The following is a 21,588-nucleotide window of genomic DNA, read 5'->3' as shown; positions in this document are numbered from 1 at the left end:
TAGCGTATTCAGTGTCTCACACACTGTTTAGAGAATAGATTTGTTTTTCCATCTTCTGAATGTGACGTCAGAAGTATACAAGCCAGTTGCGAATCAGCTAAGTGCCACTACAGGCCGTCGTCTCGGGGGGCGCAGGGCGTGGGGACAGAAGCGACCTCTCACTGGAACCAGGTGAAGCGTGACAGCCAGCGCACATTTGTAGATGTAGAAGCGGGTGCGTTTCCATCTCTCCCGAAAACTGGACGAACTCAAAGTTTTTCCTTTCTCTTTTATCACTCCCCCCCCCCGTCTTTTACATGTCTTAGACCCTGAGCGAAGTCTTTCATCTGAAAATTCATAGACTTAAACCTTCTTAAAATGCATGGCGGCGGATCTGAACGCCCATTTGGGCAGATGTTCCTGAGAAGCCCCTCTGTTCGGCGTTGTTTGAATTCTTCTCAGATGAGTTCAAAGGAGGTTTGGAACACGCACTCTGCTTCCAGTCCCTAAGACGGAGGACAGTTCTGAAGCCTCCTCTTCATTAAACGGGCCACCTCCACGGCATGAAACAGAATGGAAGATGTGACCAAGGACAGTAACGACACGCTCTGAACCTTGGAGCTCACACCAGGGAATCTTGTTTGAGATGAAACGATATTTGTCATTTGGAAGGTACCCCGTGTGTACCATCTAGTTAAATTAAATTGATGCAGTCTTCTCTCGGTATCCACAGGGGACTGGGTCCAGGACCCACGGAAACCAACCTCTGGGTGTTCAAGTGCCTTATGTAAAGGAGTGTGGGATTTGCATATAACCCACCTTATACTTTAAGTTATGTCTACATTGCTTATAATACCTCATGCAGTGTAAATGCTATTTGCATAGTTGTTGTACTCTATTGCTTAGGGACCAACTTTCTAGAGTTTTGGGGGTTTGTTTTTTTAGCATTGTGGATCCACAGTGAGTTGAAGCTATGGGTTTGAGAGCCATGACTAGGAAGGGAGGACTGTGTAATTTTATTTGACTCTATTTTATTCTGTTCTGTTCGGTCCTCCCCCCACTCGACCCAAGCTGCACTAACTGGGCGCTCAGTGTGTTTAAGGGAAAGCACTGGGAATTGCAGAAAACTATCGTTATACCGCTAGCTGTCAGAGTCAGCACCCCATGTTTCTGCCGGGGAGGTCATGCTGAACGAACTTTCCTGGGGCCGAGGAGAAGGCCCAGCCTTGGAAGGTCCTGTACAGGTGGTAATGCATTTGCCTCCCTGAACGCACGTGTTTACACTTCAAGAAGGAGATGTGGAGACTCGGGGACGTTTCAGAGCTCATACAGGCAGACATGTTTGTCTGATCTCACCTGCCACCATTCATTTATATTCCAGACGACCCGAATCTGGGGTCCTCCCTCCGCTCTCCCCTAGTGAACTTCTTACACTAGGAAGCGGGGGTTCCTTCCCTTCCTGAGGTGGGCAACCGCAGCTGTGCGTCTCCCATCTGAGTTCCCTCACTCATATTTTGGGGATCCCTCACTGATGGCATAGAGGGACCCTGATACCTGCAGGCTGACACCTGGCTCTCACCACATCCGTCCAGGTCGGGAATGATTGGGGACGAGACAACCTGGGTAGTTATGGCTCTAGCAGGAAGCAACGCTCTGTCCCTGGGCCAGAAACTGCCTTCAGAATAACTCAAATGGATTGATCGACTGATCCATCAACAACACATGGGTGTTGGTCGCTGGACAGATGCTGACTAGCTAGAGACAAGTATTACAGGAGGCAGATTGTACATGTCCTAAGAAAAATAACAGGAGTAGAGGAGATTCAGGGAAGGGCACATTTCCAATGGTCGAGGGTCATGTGAGTAGATACTGTGACGTCACTGGCCCTTTCGGATGACCTAGAGTGCTGACCGGATTCCAGGGAACCAAACGAGGGAAGAAGAATGAACCAGCCGACCCGAGGGAGTAACAGGAACCCCTGGGGCGAGGTCTTGGCAGAGTCTAAATTAGAGCCGTACCCGTGGGAGGTGCAGTTAGAAAGATGGAGACCATTTTGGAAAGGTGGGGATGGCTTCAACTTTGAGACACACATGTCCAGTTTTGAGTAAATTGGAAGCTAGCTCAGATTATTGAAAGAATGGCATGATCAGAGACTTTGTTTTCATTCTCAAAGGGTTTGTCTCGCAGACCCAGGTCAACCGCCCATTCTGTGGGCTGACGTGCGTTATTTCCTTGGAAACTCAAATGGTGATTTCAAGTGACCCAACGGTATTTGCTCTCTCTAGGGCCGGCCCCACCATCTCACGCTTTTCCTAGGAAACATGGGTTGCATTCAGTAGCCGAACAATACTGTCGGGGTACGGACTTGGACCTCCAAATGCTTTAAACTCAGCTAGTTAGCAAAATGAGCCATCTCAGAAATGCCTAATGCTGACGAGTCTATGTCATTGAATAGCCCCTATTATTTTGTGAGAGCTGCTATAGCAACGCCCCACAGGGTGGGGGAGCCTAAAAACAGACATTTCATTTCCTTCAGTCCTGGAGGCTGGAGTCCAAGGTCCAGGTGTCGGCAGGGCTGTGTCTCCTGTGGCCTCTCCTCTGGGCACGTCCCTGATGCCTCTTCCTCTTCTGATGAGGACATGTGTCCGGTGGGACGAGACCCCAACCTGGAGACCCCAACCTGGGAGGCTCATTTTAATTAAATCATCTCTTTAAAGGCCTTATCTCCAAATACAGTCCCATGGGGGTTTAGAGCTTCCGCGTGTAATTTTGAGGAAACACAAACTTGTGTCCCTTGAGCATTTGTGATGCTTCAACCGTGTCTCCTGACGTCCGAGGCGTGTTGGTCCAGAAGCATCGTGTTGTCATCGGTTACAGTGCCCGCGACATGGCGGCTCTCAGATCATGTTACTCTTCAGCCTGCTTTGCACATTCAAGCAAGGGTGCGGGAGAGAGACTGCTGTTCAGTGGGGCGGTCAGAGTCTCTCTTCTCTTTTTCTTTTAAACCCTTCATTTGCGTGTTTTCTTGAGTTTGGTGGAAAATGAATAGATGGGCAGATCTCTCCATGGAAGTGGTTAGAGCACCTTAGACAAACACATGAAAGAAATCACTTCCCAACTTCACTGTGTTTGTTTTGTTTTGTTTTCCTTATAACAACAACAGACATTAAGGTTTGGGGATATTTGGTTTGGTTTATATTATCATAAAATAATTTATGGAAGTAATTTTCTGTTTGGCTGAACTCTTAACGTGGGTTGCCTTTATTCATCTGCCTTTCTATTCATAAAAATAATATAGGCATTTAAAATTCTCTTTTTTAGTCCCAAATTAAGGTGTCCCTTCTGTGGACACCAGTTGTGTAACCCTCCATGAACAAACATGGTCTGGTACTGGCAGCCACCATGTGACGTCAGGTGCACGTGGACAAGCAGAGGCTGTCAGACCAACGTGATGGTGATGAAGAAGGAGGAGGAGGAGGAGGAAGAGGAGGAAGAGGAGGAGGAGGAAGAGGAGGAAGAGGAGGAGGAAGAGGAGGAGGAGGAGGAGGACGAAGAGGAGGAGGAAGAGGAGGAGGAAGAGGAGGAGAAGGAAGAGGAGAAAGGAGGAGGAGGAGGAGGAGGAAGAGGAGAAGGAGGAGGAAGAGGAGGAGAAGGAGAAGGAGGAGGAGGAGGAGGAGGAAGAGGAGGAAGAGGAGGAGGAGGAGGAGGAGGAAGAGGAGAAGGAGGAGGAAGAGGAGGAGAAGGAGGAGGAGGAGGAGGAGGAAGAGGAGGAGGAGGAAGAGGAGAAGGAGGAGGAAGAGGAGGAGAAGGAGGAGGAGGAGGAGGAGGAAGAGGAGGAGAAGGAGGAGGAGGAAGAGGAGGAGGAGGAGGAGGAAGAGGAGGAGGAAGAGGAGGAGGAGGAGAAGGAAGAGGAGGAAGAGGAGGAGGAAGAGGAGGAAGAGGAGGAAGAGGAGGAGGAAGAGGAGGAAGAGGAGGAGGAGGAGGAGGAGGAGGAAGAGGAGGAAGAGGAGGAAGAGTAGAAGGAGGAGTAGAACTACTGGTCTTTGGCTTAAAGCAGTGGTTCCCAACCCCCGGGCCGTGGACCAGTACTGGTCTGTGGGCCATTTGGTACCAGTCCGCAGAGAAAGAATAAATAACTTATATTATTTCCGTTTTATTTATACTTAAGTCTGAACGATGTTTTATTTTTAAAAAATGACCAGATTCCCTCTGTTACATCCATCTAAGACTCACTCTTGACACTTGTCTCGGTCATGTGATACATTTATCCATCCCACCCTAAAGGCCGGTCCGTGAAAATATTTTCTGACATTAAACCAGTCCGTGGCCCAAAAAAGGTTGGGGAACCACTGGCTTAAAGCATCCCATCTGCGAGTGGCACATGCAAAATGATTGTGAAACTTCTTACAGCAGCAAACATTTTTTTGCAAATGAGCATTGTTAATTAAATTACTAAGGGCCTCATTCTTAAGCCAGATGAAAGGCTTAGGAATGAAAAGCAGGCCATTTGTCCACTGGGACATAAAAACCAACCAATTGTGTCTCGGTGTGCTTGTAAACGTGTGCTCCTCCTGGGACCCAGGGCGGTGCAGAGCCGGGACGCGCTCAGGCTGAGTCCCAGGAGGTGATTCCGTCAGAGTGACCGGATGGGCCCCCACCTGGTGATGGGGAGTTTCTGCACAAGAAGACTACCAAGAAGATCTTAGTCTTTCCAACATTCATAACCCTTATTTTGGTCGGTCTCAAGGGAAATGCCTCCCTGGGTTAGGGAAAACAAAAAATCTCCAGAAAAGAAACGATTTCTCTGGGAACTGCTGTGAAACAGTAACAGTGGCAGACGGCTCGGCTGAGACTGCGTGGAGACACGGGGTTGCAGGAGGAGGTGGACATGGGCTGAGACACGGGGTTGCAGGAGGAGGTGCGCACGGGCTGAGACACGGGGTTGCAGGAGGAGGTGCGCACGGGCTGAGACACGGGGTTGCAGGAGGAGGTGCGCACGGGCTGAGACACGGGGTTGCAGGAGGAGGTGGGCACGGGCTGAGACACGGGGTTGCAGGAGGAGGTGGGCACGGGCTGAGACACGGGGTTGCAGGAGGAGGTGGGCACGGGCTGAGACACGGGGTTGCAGGAGGAGGTGGGCACGGGCTGAGACACGGGGTTGCAGGAGGAGGTGGGCACGGGCTGAGACACGGGGTTGCAGGAGGAGGTGCGCACGGGCTGAGACACGGGGTTGCAGGAGGAGGTGGGCACGGGCTGAGACACGGGGTTGCAGGAGGAGGTGGGCACGGGCTGAGACACGGGGTTGCAGGAGGAGGTGGGCACGGGCTGAGACACGGGGTTGCAGGAGGAGGTGGGCACGGGCTGAGACACGGGGTTGCAGGAGGAGGTGGGCACGGGCTGAGACACGGGGTTGCAGGAGGAGGTGCGCACGGGCTGAGACACGGGGTTGCAGGAGGAGGTGGGCACGGGCTGAGACACGGGGTTGCAGGAGGAGGTGGGCACGGGCTGAGACACGGGGTTGCAGGAGGAGGTGGGCACGGGCTGAGACACGGGGTTGCAGGAGGAGGTGGGCACGGGCTGAGACACGGGGTTGCAGGAGGAGGTGGGCACGGGCTGAGACACGGGGTTGCAGGAGGAGGTGGGCACGGGCTGAGACACGGGGTTGCAGGAGGAGGTGCGCACGGGCTGAGACACGGGGTTGCAGGAGGAGGTGGGCACGGGCTGAGACACGGGGTTGCAGGAGGAGGTGGGCACGGGCTGAGACACGGGGTTGCAGGAGGAGGTGGGCACGGGCTGAGACACGGGGTTGCAGGAGGAGGTGGGCACGGGCTGAGACACGGGGTTGCAGGAGGAGGTGGGCACGGGCTGAGACACGGGGTTGCAGGAGGAGGTGCGCACGGGCTGAGACACGGGATTGCAGGAGGAGGTGGGCATGGGCTGAAAGGCACCTGATTTGGAGAAAAATTCAGGTAGAGTCAGGCTTTTCCTTCCTAAGCGATGGGTTTAGAGAACTTCGAATATAAAAAATGTAAATATTCATTAAATGAATGAAAGGAACCACACTTCTCCCCTGGTTCCAGCCACAGTGAGGTCACCAAGCATCCCACGCAGCCCCTCCCAGGAAGTGACTACAGAATCTGGACACTATAGAAACAGGGACTGCCACAGGCCATCGATCACCAGTCGTGCGAGGGTGTGAAGGACCCATGTGGGCTGTTCTGGGGGTGTGGTCATCTGTGCTGGGGAGACCCCACAGGCGGGCTGCAGTCAGAGGGGAAGGTTGTGGCTATTCTGAGAATATATAAGGTCAAGTATTAACAGCATCACAAGAGACCGAGAAATCCACGAGCAAAGTGGGAATTTTAGCACAGGCACCCCAGAATGGCAGAGAGTGAATATGTGAAAAGCTGTAACTGTGTAGATCTGAATAGCTCTGACAACCTTGTTCATATGACATGATACATATGCACATATATATGTGTCATATGTGCTATACCCAATAAAAATAGAGCTCAAATTATTTTCTTTATTTTTTTCTTCTTTTCCAAGTGAGAGGAGGGAAGATAGTAAGACAAATTTTCATATGCACTCCAACTGGGATCCACTCAGCAACCTCTATCTGGGTCTGACACTTTGCCCATCTGGGGCCAATGCTCACAACCAAGCTATTTGTAGCACCTAAGGAGGAGGCTTCACGGAGCTATCCTTACAACCTGGGGCTGAAGCACTCCAAACAATCAAGTCATGGCTGTGGGAGGGGAAGAGAGGGGAAGAGAGATAAAAAGAGAGAGAGAAGGAGGGAGGAGAAGCAGATGGTTTCTTCTGCTGTGTGCCCTGACCAAGAATCAAACCTGGGACTTCCCCACCCCGGGCTGACACTCCACCACTGGGCCAACTGGCTAAGGCCAAATTCAGATTATTTTCAAATGCTCTTAGAGTGTTTACTAATATTTTCCCTGTGTTGATTAATAAAACAATCCTCAAATTTCCCAGATTTTAAATCATTCTGACTGTGATCTTTGAGGAGCATGGATTGACCTAGACATCCCTAACAAACAGATAAGCAGAAACTCACCCACAGATTAGAAAGTATGCCACACATTTCACAATAATCTCCAATTTAAAAATTCAAAGCATCATTTAGGGAAAAAGACATTTTAAATCAATCACAATGAAATTTCAAAATATAGTGGTACCTTGAGATACAAACAGACCAACATATGAATTTTTTAAGATACGAGCTGCGACTTGGTCTGTATTTTTGTTCAAGATCCGAGTGAAATTCCGAGATACGAGTCGTGATTCGGGAAGCTGCCGCTAGTTGGCGCATTGGCGCACGGGTCCAGTATCGGCAGTTTGATATACGAGTTGACTGATGAGCTCAGTTACAGAACAAATTAAATTCATATCTCAAGGTACCACTGTACCAACATGTGTGGAGAAAGGGAACGCTCAGAGGGATATTTATGACAATAACTATATTAGGAAAAAAGAAGACCAGAGTGAAATGTCTAACCTTCCACCTGAAGATGCTAGAAAAATGGGAGCAAACGTGACAGCCAGTCAAAAAATGAAGAAAATAAGGGTGAGAGCAGAAATCAATGACAGGAGGGAGGGAGGGGCTGTCTCCACCCTGATGATATCCACAGTGCCTGACGAAGGTGCGGGCACTCACCTGCCACTTCCTAGTTTTCAAATAATGTCACGCAGGTGCTGAGACGCCGGACACCCAGGCAGAGCAGCCTGGCGCAGGTGACACGAAGTGGAAGAGCTCTCACAGGCGCGTGTGAGTTCTCTGTGCTGACAGTGGGGACCTTTGTCCGGGAAGATGCCGTTAGTCCCCCAGACAGACCCAGTGGGGTTTGTCCCCTTAGTTCGTGTGGGAACACCGACACGCAGAAACGCGGAGGGTCCTGCCCACTGTCACGGGACAGAGATGCAGAACTGAAACTTTAACCTTGGCGGTCTGCTGCCTGAGTATGTTCCCTTCATCATGCAGTCCACCTCTCCACATACGTGTTCGACATCTGACTGTGCTAGTTAAGTTATTTCTCTTCTTGACTTTATGTGTTAGTACTCTGGTACAGAAGAATCCACATAGCATGGAAATTATCTTTCTGTAGTATCCCTCCCTTGATCCACACTTAAGAGAAGGAAATAGTATGCTTCCATCTTTGGATAACCTTGATTGAAATAGCACCCAAGACATGACATTATCTTCTATCTATCTATCTATCTATCTATCTATCTATCTATCATCTACCTATTATCTATCACCTATTATCTATCTATCTATCTATCTATCTATCTATCTATCTATCTATCATCTATCTATCTCTGTCCTGAACAACTTATACCTTCTATGGGTCATTTATCTAAATGTACTTTTTTTGTGTGTGTGACAGAGAGAGGGACAGATAGGGACAGACAGGAAGGGAGAGAGATATGAAGCATAAATTCTTCCTTGTGGCAGCTTAGTTGTTCATTGATTGCTTTCTCATGTGTGCCTTGACCAGGGGGCTACAGCAGAGCAAGTGACCCCTTGCTCAAGCCAGCGACCTTTGGGCTCAAGCCAGTGACCATGGGTCATGTCTACAATCCCCACGCTCTAGCCAGCAACCTCAGGGTTTTGAATCTGGGTCCTCTATGTCCCAGTCTGACACTCTCTCCACTGTATCACTGCCTGGTCAGGCTAAATGCATGTTAAAAGAACTTTTGGGCCCTGGCCGGTTGGCTCAGTGGTAGAGCGTCGGCCTGGCATGTGGAAGTCCCGGGTTCAATTCCCGGCCAGGGCACACAGGAGAAGCGCCCATCTGCTTCTCCACCCCTCCCCCTCTCCTTCCTCTCTGTCTCTCTCTTCCCCTCCCGCAGCCAAGGCTCCATTGGAGCAAAGATGGCCCGGGCGCTGGGGATGGCTCCTGGCCTCTGCCCCAGGCGCTAGAGTGGCTCTGGTTGCAACAGAGCGATGCCTCAGATGGGCAGAGCATTGCCCCCTGGTGGGTGTGCTGAGTGGATCCCGGTCGGGCGCATGCGGGAGTCTGTCTGACTGCCTCCCCGTTTCCAGCTTCAGAAAAATAAAAAAAAATAAAAAAATAAAAAAAAAGAACTTTTGATGAGAAATAAAGTCATTTTTGGATGTAAAGTGAAAATTTTTCTGAGTAATTAAAAGAGTAGAATATCAGAAATATTGAACAATCGTTGCATTTTTTTAAATGTAACAATCCATGCTCTAAGTAATTTATAGTGGTCTTCTGAACTAGTGGGAAAGTCAGTGGCTTCCCTGTCAAACGATGTCCCCAACAAAACAAATGTTTCACTCAGTCTTAATGATCAGCTACAAACTTACAACCTTCATATCCTTTCCAGCAGAGAGCTAAAAATATCACCAAAGGATGAAATGCACCACTCCTGAAATTTATTCTCAGTCAGCTAAGTTTTCCCCATTCCTCTTGGGTAAGCAAGACCCGACCCGGGTCGCAGCCTGTTTGAACACAGACAGAGAACGTCGATTATAATTTTGTTCCTCTGCCGAAGGATCAAACTCGAGGTTAATAGAATCACACTGAATAATGAAGGAGAACGTCCAGACAGATTTTATTAAAAACAACATGACCTCTTAAAATTCAATTATACATGTCCCCAATAAAAAAGTTTAACTCATTTATACCAACTCATCCAAACACTGTGAAATAAATCATTCTGGTCTTCCGTAGTCACGCTGGCATTATTCTGAAATTGGCTCCATTTTAAACAATCATGTTGGAGAAACACGTCACCGTTCTTTAGTTTGATATGAACCTTTTAGAAGGTCCGTCTGCCGGAATGTTTGCAAAGGGCGTTACCTCGTTTAATAAAAGTCTCCATACTCCGTCAATAAGCAGTATAAAAGTGTGGGTTTTTTTTTTCTTTTTCTCATTGCAGGTGCACAGAAGAGGCCGTCAGATTCATCCTCAGTGGCGTGGGACCATCATCTCTGACACGCTTATTTATCCCGACTTTTCTCCATGTTTCCATGGCAATTTTAGTTAGCGACCTTCTCCTTGATGAACGGTCGCTCTTGTTACCAACCCATCCCGCGTGTGTGCTTACCTGTAGCCCCGTCTCCTACGGAAACTCCGTGGTGCCCGGTGAAACCCCCGTGGTCCCGGTGGGGACGGTCCTCGCTCTCTTAACGGTTGCCTAGGGTTTGGTTCCACTTGAAAGTGTTTTCTCCGCCCCTTCGAAGCTGAACTCGTAATCCTCGTTAAGGATTCAGTTGAGGGAAAACCTTTCTTTCCCCGAGAAATTGTAGAGCTCATGTCCTGAGTTCTGCAGGGACATGCCATGGGACTCCCTCTGCGGAGTCAGGTGACCAGCATTTGCCTGTAGAAGCCATGGATGTCTGTACTGGGAAGCTCCGTGCCCCTGTCTGTCTCTGTCACAGACTCACCAGGAGGCTGCGTCGATGGCCTGGCGGCCTGCTTGTCACAGTTCTGCCCTGGCAGGTAGCAGAATGCCTGGCTCAGCGGCTCAGCGGGCGGTGGATAGAGTCTGACGGATAGAGAACCGGGTATTCATGGCGTCTCCTGGAGACCTCCACACCCACCTGCAATGCTGCTGCTGCTCAGGCCCCCCGAGGGTCCCCCGACCTGAACTTCATGCCTCTTGGAAAGAATTAAATCTGACTAATCTGCGTGTGGGGCTTGTTATACTGGTTTCCAGGGTAAAAAGATCGGCTCCTTCAAAACTTACTTAGTAATCCCCGTCCCTAACCTAGTCAACTGCAGAAGAGCTATAAAAGGAATATTTTTTGACAAGGAACTATTTTAATAAGGGAGAGTCATGTTCCCTTAAGAGTTTTTAGAAATTACGGTTTGTCCCAATTATGTTTTTATTTTATTCCTAAATGCCTTAATGAAAAAGCATGCAAAGCACCAAATAGGAGACAATAAGACTGCACATATATCTTGGGAAATTTATTTTATGGTAAGTTTGTTATCATAACAAACAAAAAATGTTTTGATAGCTGTAGCATTTAAATCTCTCCTTGGGAATAGAAAGTCTCTCTCTCTCTTTCTCTCTCACTTACTTAAAAGGGGCAATTTCCTGTCTGACTTGTTTCCTTACATTTATTTCCCTCCTGACACTTCACTCGAAGCATCAGTCTTGATTACAAACGCCCATTTTAAAGTTTGTATGCAGTAAAAAGAATTACTGCTTGCTATCTCCTCTAATGTGATTTCCTTGGGAAACGCATGCAGATGTGAGCCTCTCCCATGGGGGAGGGGGCCACCACGTCCCATCCTTCTGATCATTTCTGGTTGTTCCCAACCCCTCGCCCACACACCCGTCAGCAACCCAAGGCCAGCCTCGCCGGACACCGTTAAGGGTTGCAGGTCAGGCTGAGTGTACCTGCTCACTGCGGCAAAGCCAGCTGCTGCAACCGCGTGTGTAGCATTTTCCTGTGGACATTAGGGAGAAGGAAACCCCAAGTTAGAATCACTACGGAGTCCGTCACTCGAGGGCCCACCATGCTTTGCGGGATGACGTCGGTTGCCAGGTTCGAATATTTCTGAATTGCAATCCCAGTTGTGATTGAAGAGCTTGCGTCTTTGGGGACGTCCATCAGCTCTGCTGATCTTGGGGGCCTATGGATCTGTGTGGACACTCACGCGGCCCAGGTTTACGACGTGAAGTAACGTGGGGTGACACGGTCCAGCAAGCAGGTCCTACCTTCCTTGTCACTCACATTCCTGAAGTCAGGGACTTCTTCCCCTGTGGAACAGTCTCCGGACAGGTTGTCGCCACAGAATTCTAATGGGTGGCCTTAGAGCTTTCCCAGGGTACGGAGACTGACATTTTACTGAAGGGCTTGGAACAGGGGTCCCCAAACTATGGCCCGCGGGCCGTATGCGGCCCCCTGAGGCCATTTATCCGGCCCCCGCCGCACTTCCGAAAGGGGCACCTCTTTCATTGGTGGTCAGTGAGAGGAGTGTAGTTCCCATTGAAATACTGGTCAGTTTGTTGATTTAAATTTACTTGTTCTTTATTTTAAATATTGTATTTGTTCCCGTTTTGTTTTTTTACTTTAAAATAAGATATGTGCAGTGTGCATAGGGATTTGTTCATAGTTTTTTTTATAGTCTGGCCCTCCAACGGTCTGAGGGACAGTGAACTGGCCCCCTGTGAAAAAAGTTTGGGGACCCCTGGCTTGGAAGAACTGGGTGGAGCCCAGTCAGGGAAGTGAGTGTGGAGAGGAGGCACCTCTGTGCTGGACCCAGAGCCGTTTCCTAAAGCCCCGACTCTGTGCAGGATCGGAAAACACACCCTATTCTGCTGCAGGGCTTTCAAAAACAGGGCTACGCTAACGGGAAGGACCAGGGTGGTAACAAAAGAGCAAGGAGAATAGACTGCCTCCGGACGGAGTCCCTTTGGGGAAGTGGCCCAAGCACAGACGTGAAATCTGTCCTTGTCTGGACGGTGACCAGGACCTTGTCACGCACTGCTCTCCACCGCGGATGTCGGGACAGGGGATTCATTGCTGACTGGTTTGGGACAGGCATCACGGCGCCCCGAGGGGCATCTGTGAGCCCCGGGCGGGTTTTACCTGCACACAGTGCTGTGTCCTGCTCCCCGCAGGACTGAGTCAGAGCCACGGGGTGACACGGAGCACGGGGAGCCCGTGAGGAAGGACCCCGGCCCCTCGGGACCCCTGGGGACTAACAGTGCTCTGTAACCAGGATAACGTCCCACAGGAGCTCTCCGCGGGGGATCCGTCCAGGGGCTCTCTCTCCACTCCACACCTTCCGTTTCTTCCTCAGAGACAGACCAGGTAAATTAGGAAACTGAATTCCTCTGGGCATCACAGGGCTGGGAGAACTGTATACAAGTGTCCCAGCGTGACAGCGTGCCTTCCGCGAGCCAGCTCCTGAGTCAGAATCAAGCTCAGCTTCCAGGCGAATGCCAGAGCTGCAGGACATGAGATCTTCAAACACCCAGTTCGTTCTGCTCACTGGTGGGTTGGTGGTGGGACCCGTGGGCCTAAAATAAGACAGAGGACCCAACAACTGTCCTTTCTCACTGCAGACGCCGAGGCAACTAACTCCGGCCTAATCGGCAGTGGCTCCCGGAGCCTGGATGGGCTGAAGAGTGGATGTTGGCCACACCAGAGAGTTGCAGCCACATGACATAGGCCAGAAGAATCAGCCCTGAGCCCCGTGCGGGCTGAAGAGTGGACGGTTGGTCCCTGAGCCCCGCGTGGGCTGAAGAGTGGACGGTCGGTCCCTGAGCCCCGTGCGGGCTGAAGAGTGGACGGTCGGTCCCTGAGCCCCATGCGGGCTGAAGAGTGGACGGTCGGTCCCTGAGCCCCGTGCGGGCTGAAGAGTGGACGGTCGGTCCCTGAGCCCCGTGCGGGCTGAAGAGTGGACGGTCGGTCCCTGAGCCCCGTGTGGGCTGAAGAGTAGAGGTTGGTCCCTGAGCCCCGTGCGGGCTGAAGAGTGGACGGTCGGTCCCTGAGCCCCGTGCGGGCTGAAGAGTGGACGGTCGGTCCCTGGGCCCCGTGCGGGCTGAAGAGTGGAGGTTGGTCCCTGGGCCCCGTGCGGGCTGAAGAGTGGACGGTCGGTCCCTGGGCCCCGTGCGGGCTGAAGAGTGGAGGTTGGTCCCTGGGCCCCGTGCGGGCTGAAGAGTGGACGGTCGGTCCCTGAGCCCCGTGCGGGCTGAAGAGTGGACGGTCAGTCCCTGAGCCCCGTGTGGGCTGAAGAGTGGACGGTCGGTCCCTGAGCCCCGTGCGGGCTGAAGAGTGGACGGTCGGTCTCTGGGCCCCATGCGGGCTGAAGAGTGGACGGTCGGTCCCTGAGCCCCGTGCGGGCTGAAGAGTGGACGGTCGGTCCCTGAGCCCCGTGTGGGCTGAAGAGTGGACGGTCGGTCCCTGAGCCCCGTGTGGGCTGAAGAGTGGACGGTCGGTCTCTGGGCCCCGTGCGGGCTGAAGAGTGGACGGTCGGTCCCTGAGCCCCGTGCGGGCTGAAGAGTGGACGGTTGGTCCCTGAGCCCCGCGTGGGCTGAAGAGTGGACGATTGGTCCCTGAGCCCCGTGCGGGCTGAAGAGTAGAGGTTGGTCCCTGAGCCCCGTGCGGGCTGAAGAGTGGACGGTCGGTCCCTGAGCCCCACGTGGGCTGAAGGGTGGACGGTCGGTCCACCAGATGGTGGAAGGAACTCACAGCACAGACCGTGAGCATGTCCTAACTTCCATCTCCAGAATGAGAGTGAAACACTGACGTCCGTCCAGAAAAGCTTGTTACTCAACATCCACCAGAAGAAAAAGAGCAATGCCCTGAGCTGGCTCTTCTCCTTTCTCCCGTTGGGTGTTGTTAGTGGTGTCGTTTGTGTGGGGTCCCATGTGCGAGTAACACTCATGATTGAACTGTTTGTGTGGGGTCCCGTGTGCGAGGCTCCCTGAGTAACAGTCATGATTGAACCCTCACGGCTGCAGATCCAGGACGCAATAGGAACCCAGGAAATATTTAGTAAATAAATCATTGAATAAATACAAAGAAATGCAATAAAAATCTTTACAGTTAAATGCTATCGGCTCTTCTAGCAAATCATGTACCGTATCTCCCCAGGCATAAGTTGCACCTTTTTTTCAAAAAATTTGGGGTCTAAAAACTGGGTGCGTCTCATACAGTGGTGGTAGGTTTTTTTACTTGATTTCCCGCTTTTTCATGCTTGTTTTTACGCTCGTTGTTGTAGACAGAGATTCGTCATCAGACACAGAGGAGGACAAGCTCATGGACGGGAGTTTTGACAGTGATGAGGAGTTGTAGGACTTTTATGATGAATAAAACTTGGGTTCAATAACTTTATGTAATACATTTTTTTTCAAATTTCGGGCCCCAACATGAAGGTGCGTCTTCTAGATGGGAGTGTCTTGTACCTGGGGAAATATATGGTCATGTCACACAGAATTGTGTACCTGCATTGGCGTCCGTTACAGAAGCCTCAGGTATAGGGGAGGGGTCACTGGTCACGCCCACTTTTCATATAAGAAGAGTGTCCTCCTGAGTTCTGCTCCGTCCGTCTCCCTGACCTGTTCCCTCACGGAGGAGAGCTTGCCAGACTGGTCAGGAACCAGTACTTGTTGGTCAGTATTTCGGGAGACGTGAGGGTTCGTGACACGACCGCCAGGTTCACTTACTGACCAGTGGTCAGCGTCTCTTCTCTGTCCTCCTCTTCCGGTTTCTGCCCCATGCACAGGGTCTGGGTGAGAGAGACTCAGCCTGTGTCCTGCTCTCTGTTGTCCCTCTGGCAGGTGACCTAGCCTCTGGTCTGGGTAAGCGGTCTGGTGACTGCTCTGTGGGCACCCTACGCCAAGCCTGGATGGGTGGCTTTTAGGGAGTGTGCCCTCACACCACACCCGCTGGTGAAACCAGACCCCATCTGGTGGCCACGGCAGGTTGGCAGGAAGGGAACAGGCGAAGCTGCACTTCCAACACCACTGGTCACCGTGCTGACAAGGTGCACGCCATGCTTGCTCAGCTTTGGGGAAAATGGTGCTTTGTTATCAATCTAACTGCATGTCTCAGTGGACGTGGAGATGAGCTGGAACTCCAGAATACCTCAGGAGGAATGAAGCCAAAAATCTCTAAAAGTCTAGAAATCTCTCATGCAAATCAAGGACTGGTCATTAACCAGCCATTTGTCAACTCCATGATTAAAGCCACAAAATCTTTATCTTTCCTTCTGATTCTAAATCTTTGAAATCTATGAATGATTAAAATGGGAAAATAACATCATCCTGGAATGTGGAGGTCCTGGGTTTGATTCCCGGCCAGGGCACACAGAGAAGCACCTGTCTATTTTTCCACCCACCCTCTCTCACTTTTCTCTCTTCCCCTCCTGCAGCCATGGCTCAATTGAAGCGAGTTAGTCCTGGGCACGGAGGATAGCTCCATGGCCTCTGCCTCAGGCCCTAAGAAAAGCTCGGTTGCTGAGCAATGGAGCATCACCAAAGATGGGCAGAGCATCGCCCCCTAGTGGGCTTGCCAGGTGGATCCCCGTCAAGGCATATGCGGGGAGTCTGTCTCTCTGCCTCCCCTCCTCTCATAATATATATATATATATATATTAAAAATAAACTGGGAAAATATACTTCCCTGAAACGAATATGAAACACAGTTTCTTTTTTTTTATAAATAAATTTTTATTATAATGGGGTGAAATCAATAAATCAGGGTACATATATTCAAAGAAAACATTTCCAGGTTATCTTGTCATTTAGTTCTGTTGCATACCCATCACCCAAAAAGAGATCATCCTCCGTCACCCTCTATCCAGTTTTCTTTGTACCCCTCCCCTCCCCCTCTCCCTCCTTCCCTCCCCCCATCCCCCGTAACCACCCCACTCCTGTCCAGGTCTCTTAGTCTCATTTTTATGTCCCACAAATGTATGGAATCCTGCAGTTCTTGTTTTATTCTGATTCACTTATTTCACTCCACATAATGTTATCAAGATTCCACCATTCTGCTGTAAGTGATCCGATGTCATCATTTCTTCTAGCTGAATAGTATACCATGGTGTATATGTGCCCCATCTTCTTTATCCAGTCTTCTATTTTTTTTTTACATTGATTAAAAGCCTTTAAGCAAACTCTTGGCCAGTACAGCAAGAATCCATAAAAGAGTAGTGTCCTTAACATGTTCACCAAGTCCAAGTTGGCCCCATCACCATGCCAAATCCCTGAAAAATGCAACCCAACCACAGTTCAGTCTGTTAGGAGCTGTCATAGGGAGCAGGAGTCCAGAAAAGTCCACATCCAGGAAAAGTCCTCATGGCACTGGAATTGTTGTCACCATTCTATACTTTGCAGCTCATGTCCAAGTCCCAATGACTGCTGCTTCTAGCTGGTAATGATTCAGGTAGACTGGAAAAGCCATTTGCAGCATGCGTGGATATGGAGCTTCTGTTCTCCTCTGCCTGGAGAGATGAGACCAGGTTGCTCTTCCCTGGAGCTCTGCAACTGTGGCATGGTAAAGAGAACCTTGGGATACACTAAGCTGTATCCAGGTAGATTCATAATAGAAGTTGGCAAAAGGGGGAAAGAGAGCTCTAAATTAGGAGTAGGTCCCAACCTGAAATATGAGTGGGCATTGAGGTAGGAGGGATAAAGGAAACACTATATATTAAGCAAAGCAGCAGAAAATAGGACTATCAACACCCACAACAGAGATCTTTGAGGGAAGAATAAAAAACCTGACTATTCAGGCAAAACATAGTTAAGTGGCCCTTGTGCGAATAAGATCAGTTTACCTGCTTCTTGGAATAAATACCCTAGGCTCGTCCACAGTGTCGTAGATGGGGCCAACCGATGGCCCTGGACACCTTCAGCCTTCAGTGGCAAACCCCAGCTTTCTTGGCAAGGTTAGGTCATAGGTGGCTGGAGCAGGGCTGGAAGAGACTGAACCCTCCCTTAGAGGAGCGAGGGGGAAGCCTACTTTCCAGTGTCCCTGTTTCCTCACAGCAGAGGCATGTAAGCCTGGCAGGCTTTAGCTCAATGACCTTCCTTTCCACTATTGAAGCAGGACCCAGATGGCATCCTATGAGACCCCTTTGGGGCGTTGGAGCCTTTAAGGGTGTATCCTAAAAGCTGGTAGTTCCCCTGATCTCTATTGGGCTTTTTCTGCCTCTAGGTATCTTAAAAGCCATGCTCAGAAGATCTCGCTGAGGGGTTTGAGGATCCCCATCAGCCTATATAAATCTTTTCCATATATCTGGAGCTATTTGGAAAAAGACAAAACAGTGTTATTAGCTGGATCTAATAAAGAAGGTAGTAGTTTGCAGGCAAAAAAGATTTGGTGTCTCCTGTTCATCAGCATTCAAAAGAAATGTAACTCTTTTTTTTAAGTAAAAAGCATGATATGGTAGACCCGTAGGAGTTCCAGGATATGACTACCCTCTTTTAAATTTTTTTTTAAATTGACCTAACAATGTTTGCTGAGTACACTTTAATAATACCTTAACTTTAAAGATTGTATCTACTGTAATGTGGACATACGACTGTTTGCCAAATGATGGTACATGAGTAACATCCATCTGCCAAAGTTGTTCTGGTAGGGGTCCTTGAGGGTTAACTGAAGGGGCAGTATAGGACCCCTTGGACAGGGTTTCCCAATCTGCCGTGCTGCTTCCCAGGAAAGTTGAAACTGTTTACACCGGGCTGCAGTGTTCTGGTGATGAATAGTATGAGACTGACTTGCTCGGTCTGTCATGGTTGCTCCATATAATTTTCTGTTGGGTAGCTTGATCAACAAGGGCATTCCTAGACCCTGGCCGGTTGGCTCAGTGGTAGAGCATTGGCCTGGTGTGCAGGGTTCCCAGGTTCGATTCCCAGTCAGAGCACACAGAAGAAGTGCCCATCTACTTCTCCACCCCTCCCCCTCTCCTTCCTCTCTGTCTCTCTCTTCCCCTCCCGCAGCCAAGGCTCCACCAGAGCAAAGCCACCCCGGGCACTAAGGATGGCCCCATGGCCTCTGCCTCAGGCGCTAGAATGGCTCTGGTTGCAACAGAGCAATGCCCCAGATGGGCAGAGCATTCCCCCCGCCCCCGGTAGGCATGCCATGCGGATCCTAGTCAGGCACATGCAGGAGTCTGTCTGACCGCCTCCCCATTTCCATCTTCAGAAAAAATACAATAAATAAATAAAAGAAAAAATACAACAAAAAAAAAAAAGAGAGAGAGAGAGAGAGAGAAAAAAAGGGGGGGCATTCCCTTGTGCTAAAGCTCCAGGGAGCATGGAGTGAGCTTGAGTATGTCCTATGACACGGTTTCTTAATTGTCATGGTTAGCTATGATGTGTTATGATGGGTTAATTAATCCTGATACTAACTTTCAAGAACCCAACAGATGACATTAAAATATTTTCAGCCATACTTTGAGAGATCGCTCCTCTTTAGAATTTCACGGTCTTAACTTCTAATCCATCACCAGTGGTTGCCTCCTCCCAGATGTATTTACATAACCCCCTTCGACGCTGTCATGAATTAATACTTAATTAAAATATATAATCATGTTAATTCCTTGTTTGTTTTCCTAAATTTCTTGTTACATATTAACACAGAACAGAGCGCAATATTTGCATTTTAATTAACTTTCCTTCCCTCGCAATCATTTGTCACTGCCTTTGTATCTGTTCACAAACAGCAGCTAATTCCCTAATCGCGTCACCTGCACGCCGACTTCATGATGGCTCTATCTTGGCATTTCTCGCCACCCTGGAAGAGAAACTATTTACGAAGGCTCGCCTTTCTCTGCAACATGCTTTTTAAAATGATTACCCTGTGCTTCGGAACCGCTCGCCAATTTACAGAAAGTGGTACAATCTACCGGTTTGCTTAAAATGTGTGCCACCCCGGGAAAATGGGAGGCCAGAGCATAAATGAGCAGGGGCCGCCAGGGGTCGTCAAACTTTTTATAAAAACCGCCCACTTTGGCAGTGCTGGTCAACCTGGTCCCTACCGTGCAACCAAGCAGCGCCGTGATTGGCCCATCATGAAAGTTGGACCGCCCACTAGTGGGCGGTAGGGACCAGGTTGACCAGCACTGCAAAAGTGGGCGGTTTTTATAAAAAGTTTGATGACCCCTGCTCCCTCACAGTGACTTAAATGCTCAGTCACTGTTCCTAACAGAATCCTTCCACGTGTGGGGTGGGCCCCGTCCACATGGCTCCGATCTACGTTAGAACCCAGCATCTCCTGCTCGGGGGCCTTGGTCTCCAGGTCGGGGAGGGCTTCTGTGGTCCCAGTGACTAGTTGGCTCTGAACCTCCCTGAGCCATGTGCCCCGTCCCTCCGCGCAGGAAGCCACAGTCCTGTCCTCTCTGTGATGCTCAGCCTTCCTGGGCCACACAAACCCTTGTTCCTTTTCAAAAGACTTTTAGGAACACTTGTTTATTAAAAAAAATGTTGATAAAGTGACATTGTCTCATTTAAATTTTCAAAAAAATTGCCATACCAATACAAAGTGAACCCACGCCCAAGATTTCATTTCACTGATAATTAGGGAGAGAACTCGTGAGCCATTAAATTTCATTTCGGCCCTGGCCGGTTGGCTCAGCGGTAGAGTGTCGGCCTAGCGTGTGGAGGACCCGGGTTCGATTCCCGGCCAGGGCACACAGGAGAAGCGCCCATTTGCTTCTCCACCCCTCCGCCGCGCCTTCCTCTCTGTCTCTCTCTTCCCCTCCCGCAGCCAAGGCTCCATTGGAGCAGAGATGGCCCGGGCGCTGGGGATGGCTCCTTGGCCTCTGCCCCAGGCGCTAGAGTGGCTCTGGTCGCAACATGGCGATGCCCAGGATGGGCAGAGCATCGTCCCCTGGTGGGCAGAGCGTCGCCCCTGGTGGGCGTGCTGGGTGGATCCCGGTCGGGCGTATGCGGGAGTCTGTCTGACTGTCTCTCCCTGTTTCCAGCTTCAGAAAAATGCAAAAAAACAAAACAAAACAAATTTCATTTCGACCACCGTGTGTGGGAGCAGGCATACACTGAGGCCACATAGTCAAGGTATTAGGGTAACTTTCTTTTCTGTTTTAGAGACAAAACTGGTGAACGAGAAACAGGACGATCTAACGTCACCTTCGGTTATCTTTTCCACCGACCGGAATTAATTTGTGGGGTTTTTTTGGGTTTTCTTGTTTTTTGTTTTTACCAGAAGAGAGAAACTTTGTAAGTTCACTGCTGTCCTTCCAAAGTTCTAAAACACTCCAGTCAATAAAAAAAAAGCCAAGATTTCAAGCCCAAGACTGCCTTCTTCAAGTGTCAGACAATTTTTCTGTCAAAGGCTATTACAAAGAAAAGAAACTTGCACACCTACCACGAGAGAACTCCATGAACTGGGGGCCTGTCCTGTCCACGTGGGGCACCTGCCCTGGCATCAGGCATCCTGCCCCTTGTGGGTTAGCACCCCTGTCTCAGCAGAGCACCCTCCTTATTTAAAATAAAAGTATAGAAAACAGAAGTGCTCTTTTAGAAAAAAATAACTGATTTGTAAATGTGTGGACACCCCCAAACACACACACACACCAAACACACATACAAACACACACCAACACAAACACACACGCCAACACACAAACACACAAACACACACCAACACAAACACACACACCAACACACACACACACAAACACACACCAACACACACAAACACACATATACACACACAAACACACATATACACACACCAACACACACACAAACACACACACAAACCAAAGCCAAACAAAACAAACAAAAACCCAGCGTCCACTGGGGTGCACACCGCCCCCTCTATGCAGCTCAGGATGCCTTCCTCTTGGAGGACACTGTCCTGCAGGGTGACAGACTTTCAGCTGACCTCTGAGGAGGCTACTGGTCACCCCCCCATGTATCTCTGTCCTGTGTCGTCACTGTCCCCGAAGGCATATCAAACGTGCAGGGAGCTGACTTCCGCTCTGGCGCCCCATCCTGTCCCTGGAACCTGTGTCCTCCACGTGAAGGCTTCAAGTCCACTCCCCTGCCCTTCCTGGGTCAGCCTGCCCACCGGGTGTCCCGACCCCAGGGGACAGAGGCTGGGGACAGTCTGTCGCTGGCAGAAAAGATGAGCAGTTT

At 50.0% G+C, this 21,588-nt stretch overlaps 1 protein-coding gene across 1 annotated transcript; it reads right to left on the bottom strand.

Moving 5' to 3' along the window:
- Positions 1-4,743: 4,743 nt before the first annotated feature.
- Positions 4,744-5,913, bottom strand: LOC136308454 (uncharacterized). The gene has a single exon (XM_066235809.1). It carries the CDS (start codon positions 5,911-5,913, stop codon positions 4,744-4,746), a length of 1,170 nt encoding a protein of 389 aa, XP_066091906.1.
- Between the last annotated feature and the right edge of the window lie 15,675 nt (positions 5,914-21,588).

Source organism: Saccopteryx bilineata, chromosome 6 (genome assembly GCF_036850765.1).
Source record: "Saccopteryx bilineata isolate mSacBil1 chromosome 6, mSacBil1_pri_phased_curated, whole genome shotgun sequence".
Lineage (NCBI taxonomy): Eukaryota > Metazoa > Chordata > Mammalia > Chiroptera > Emballonuridae > Saccopteryx > Saccopteryx bilineata.
Note: the sequence above shows the minus strand (reverse complement) of the source record. Positions and strands in the feature narration are given on the sequence as shown.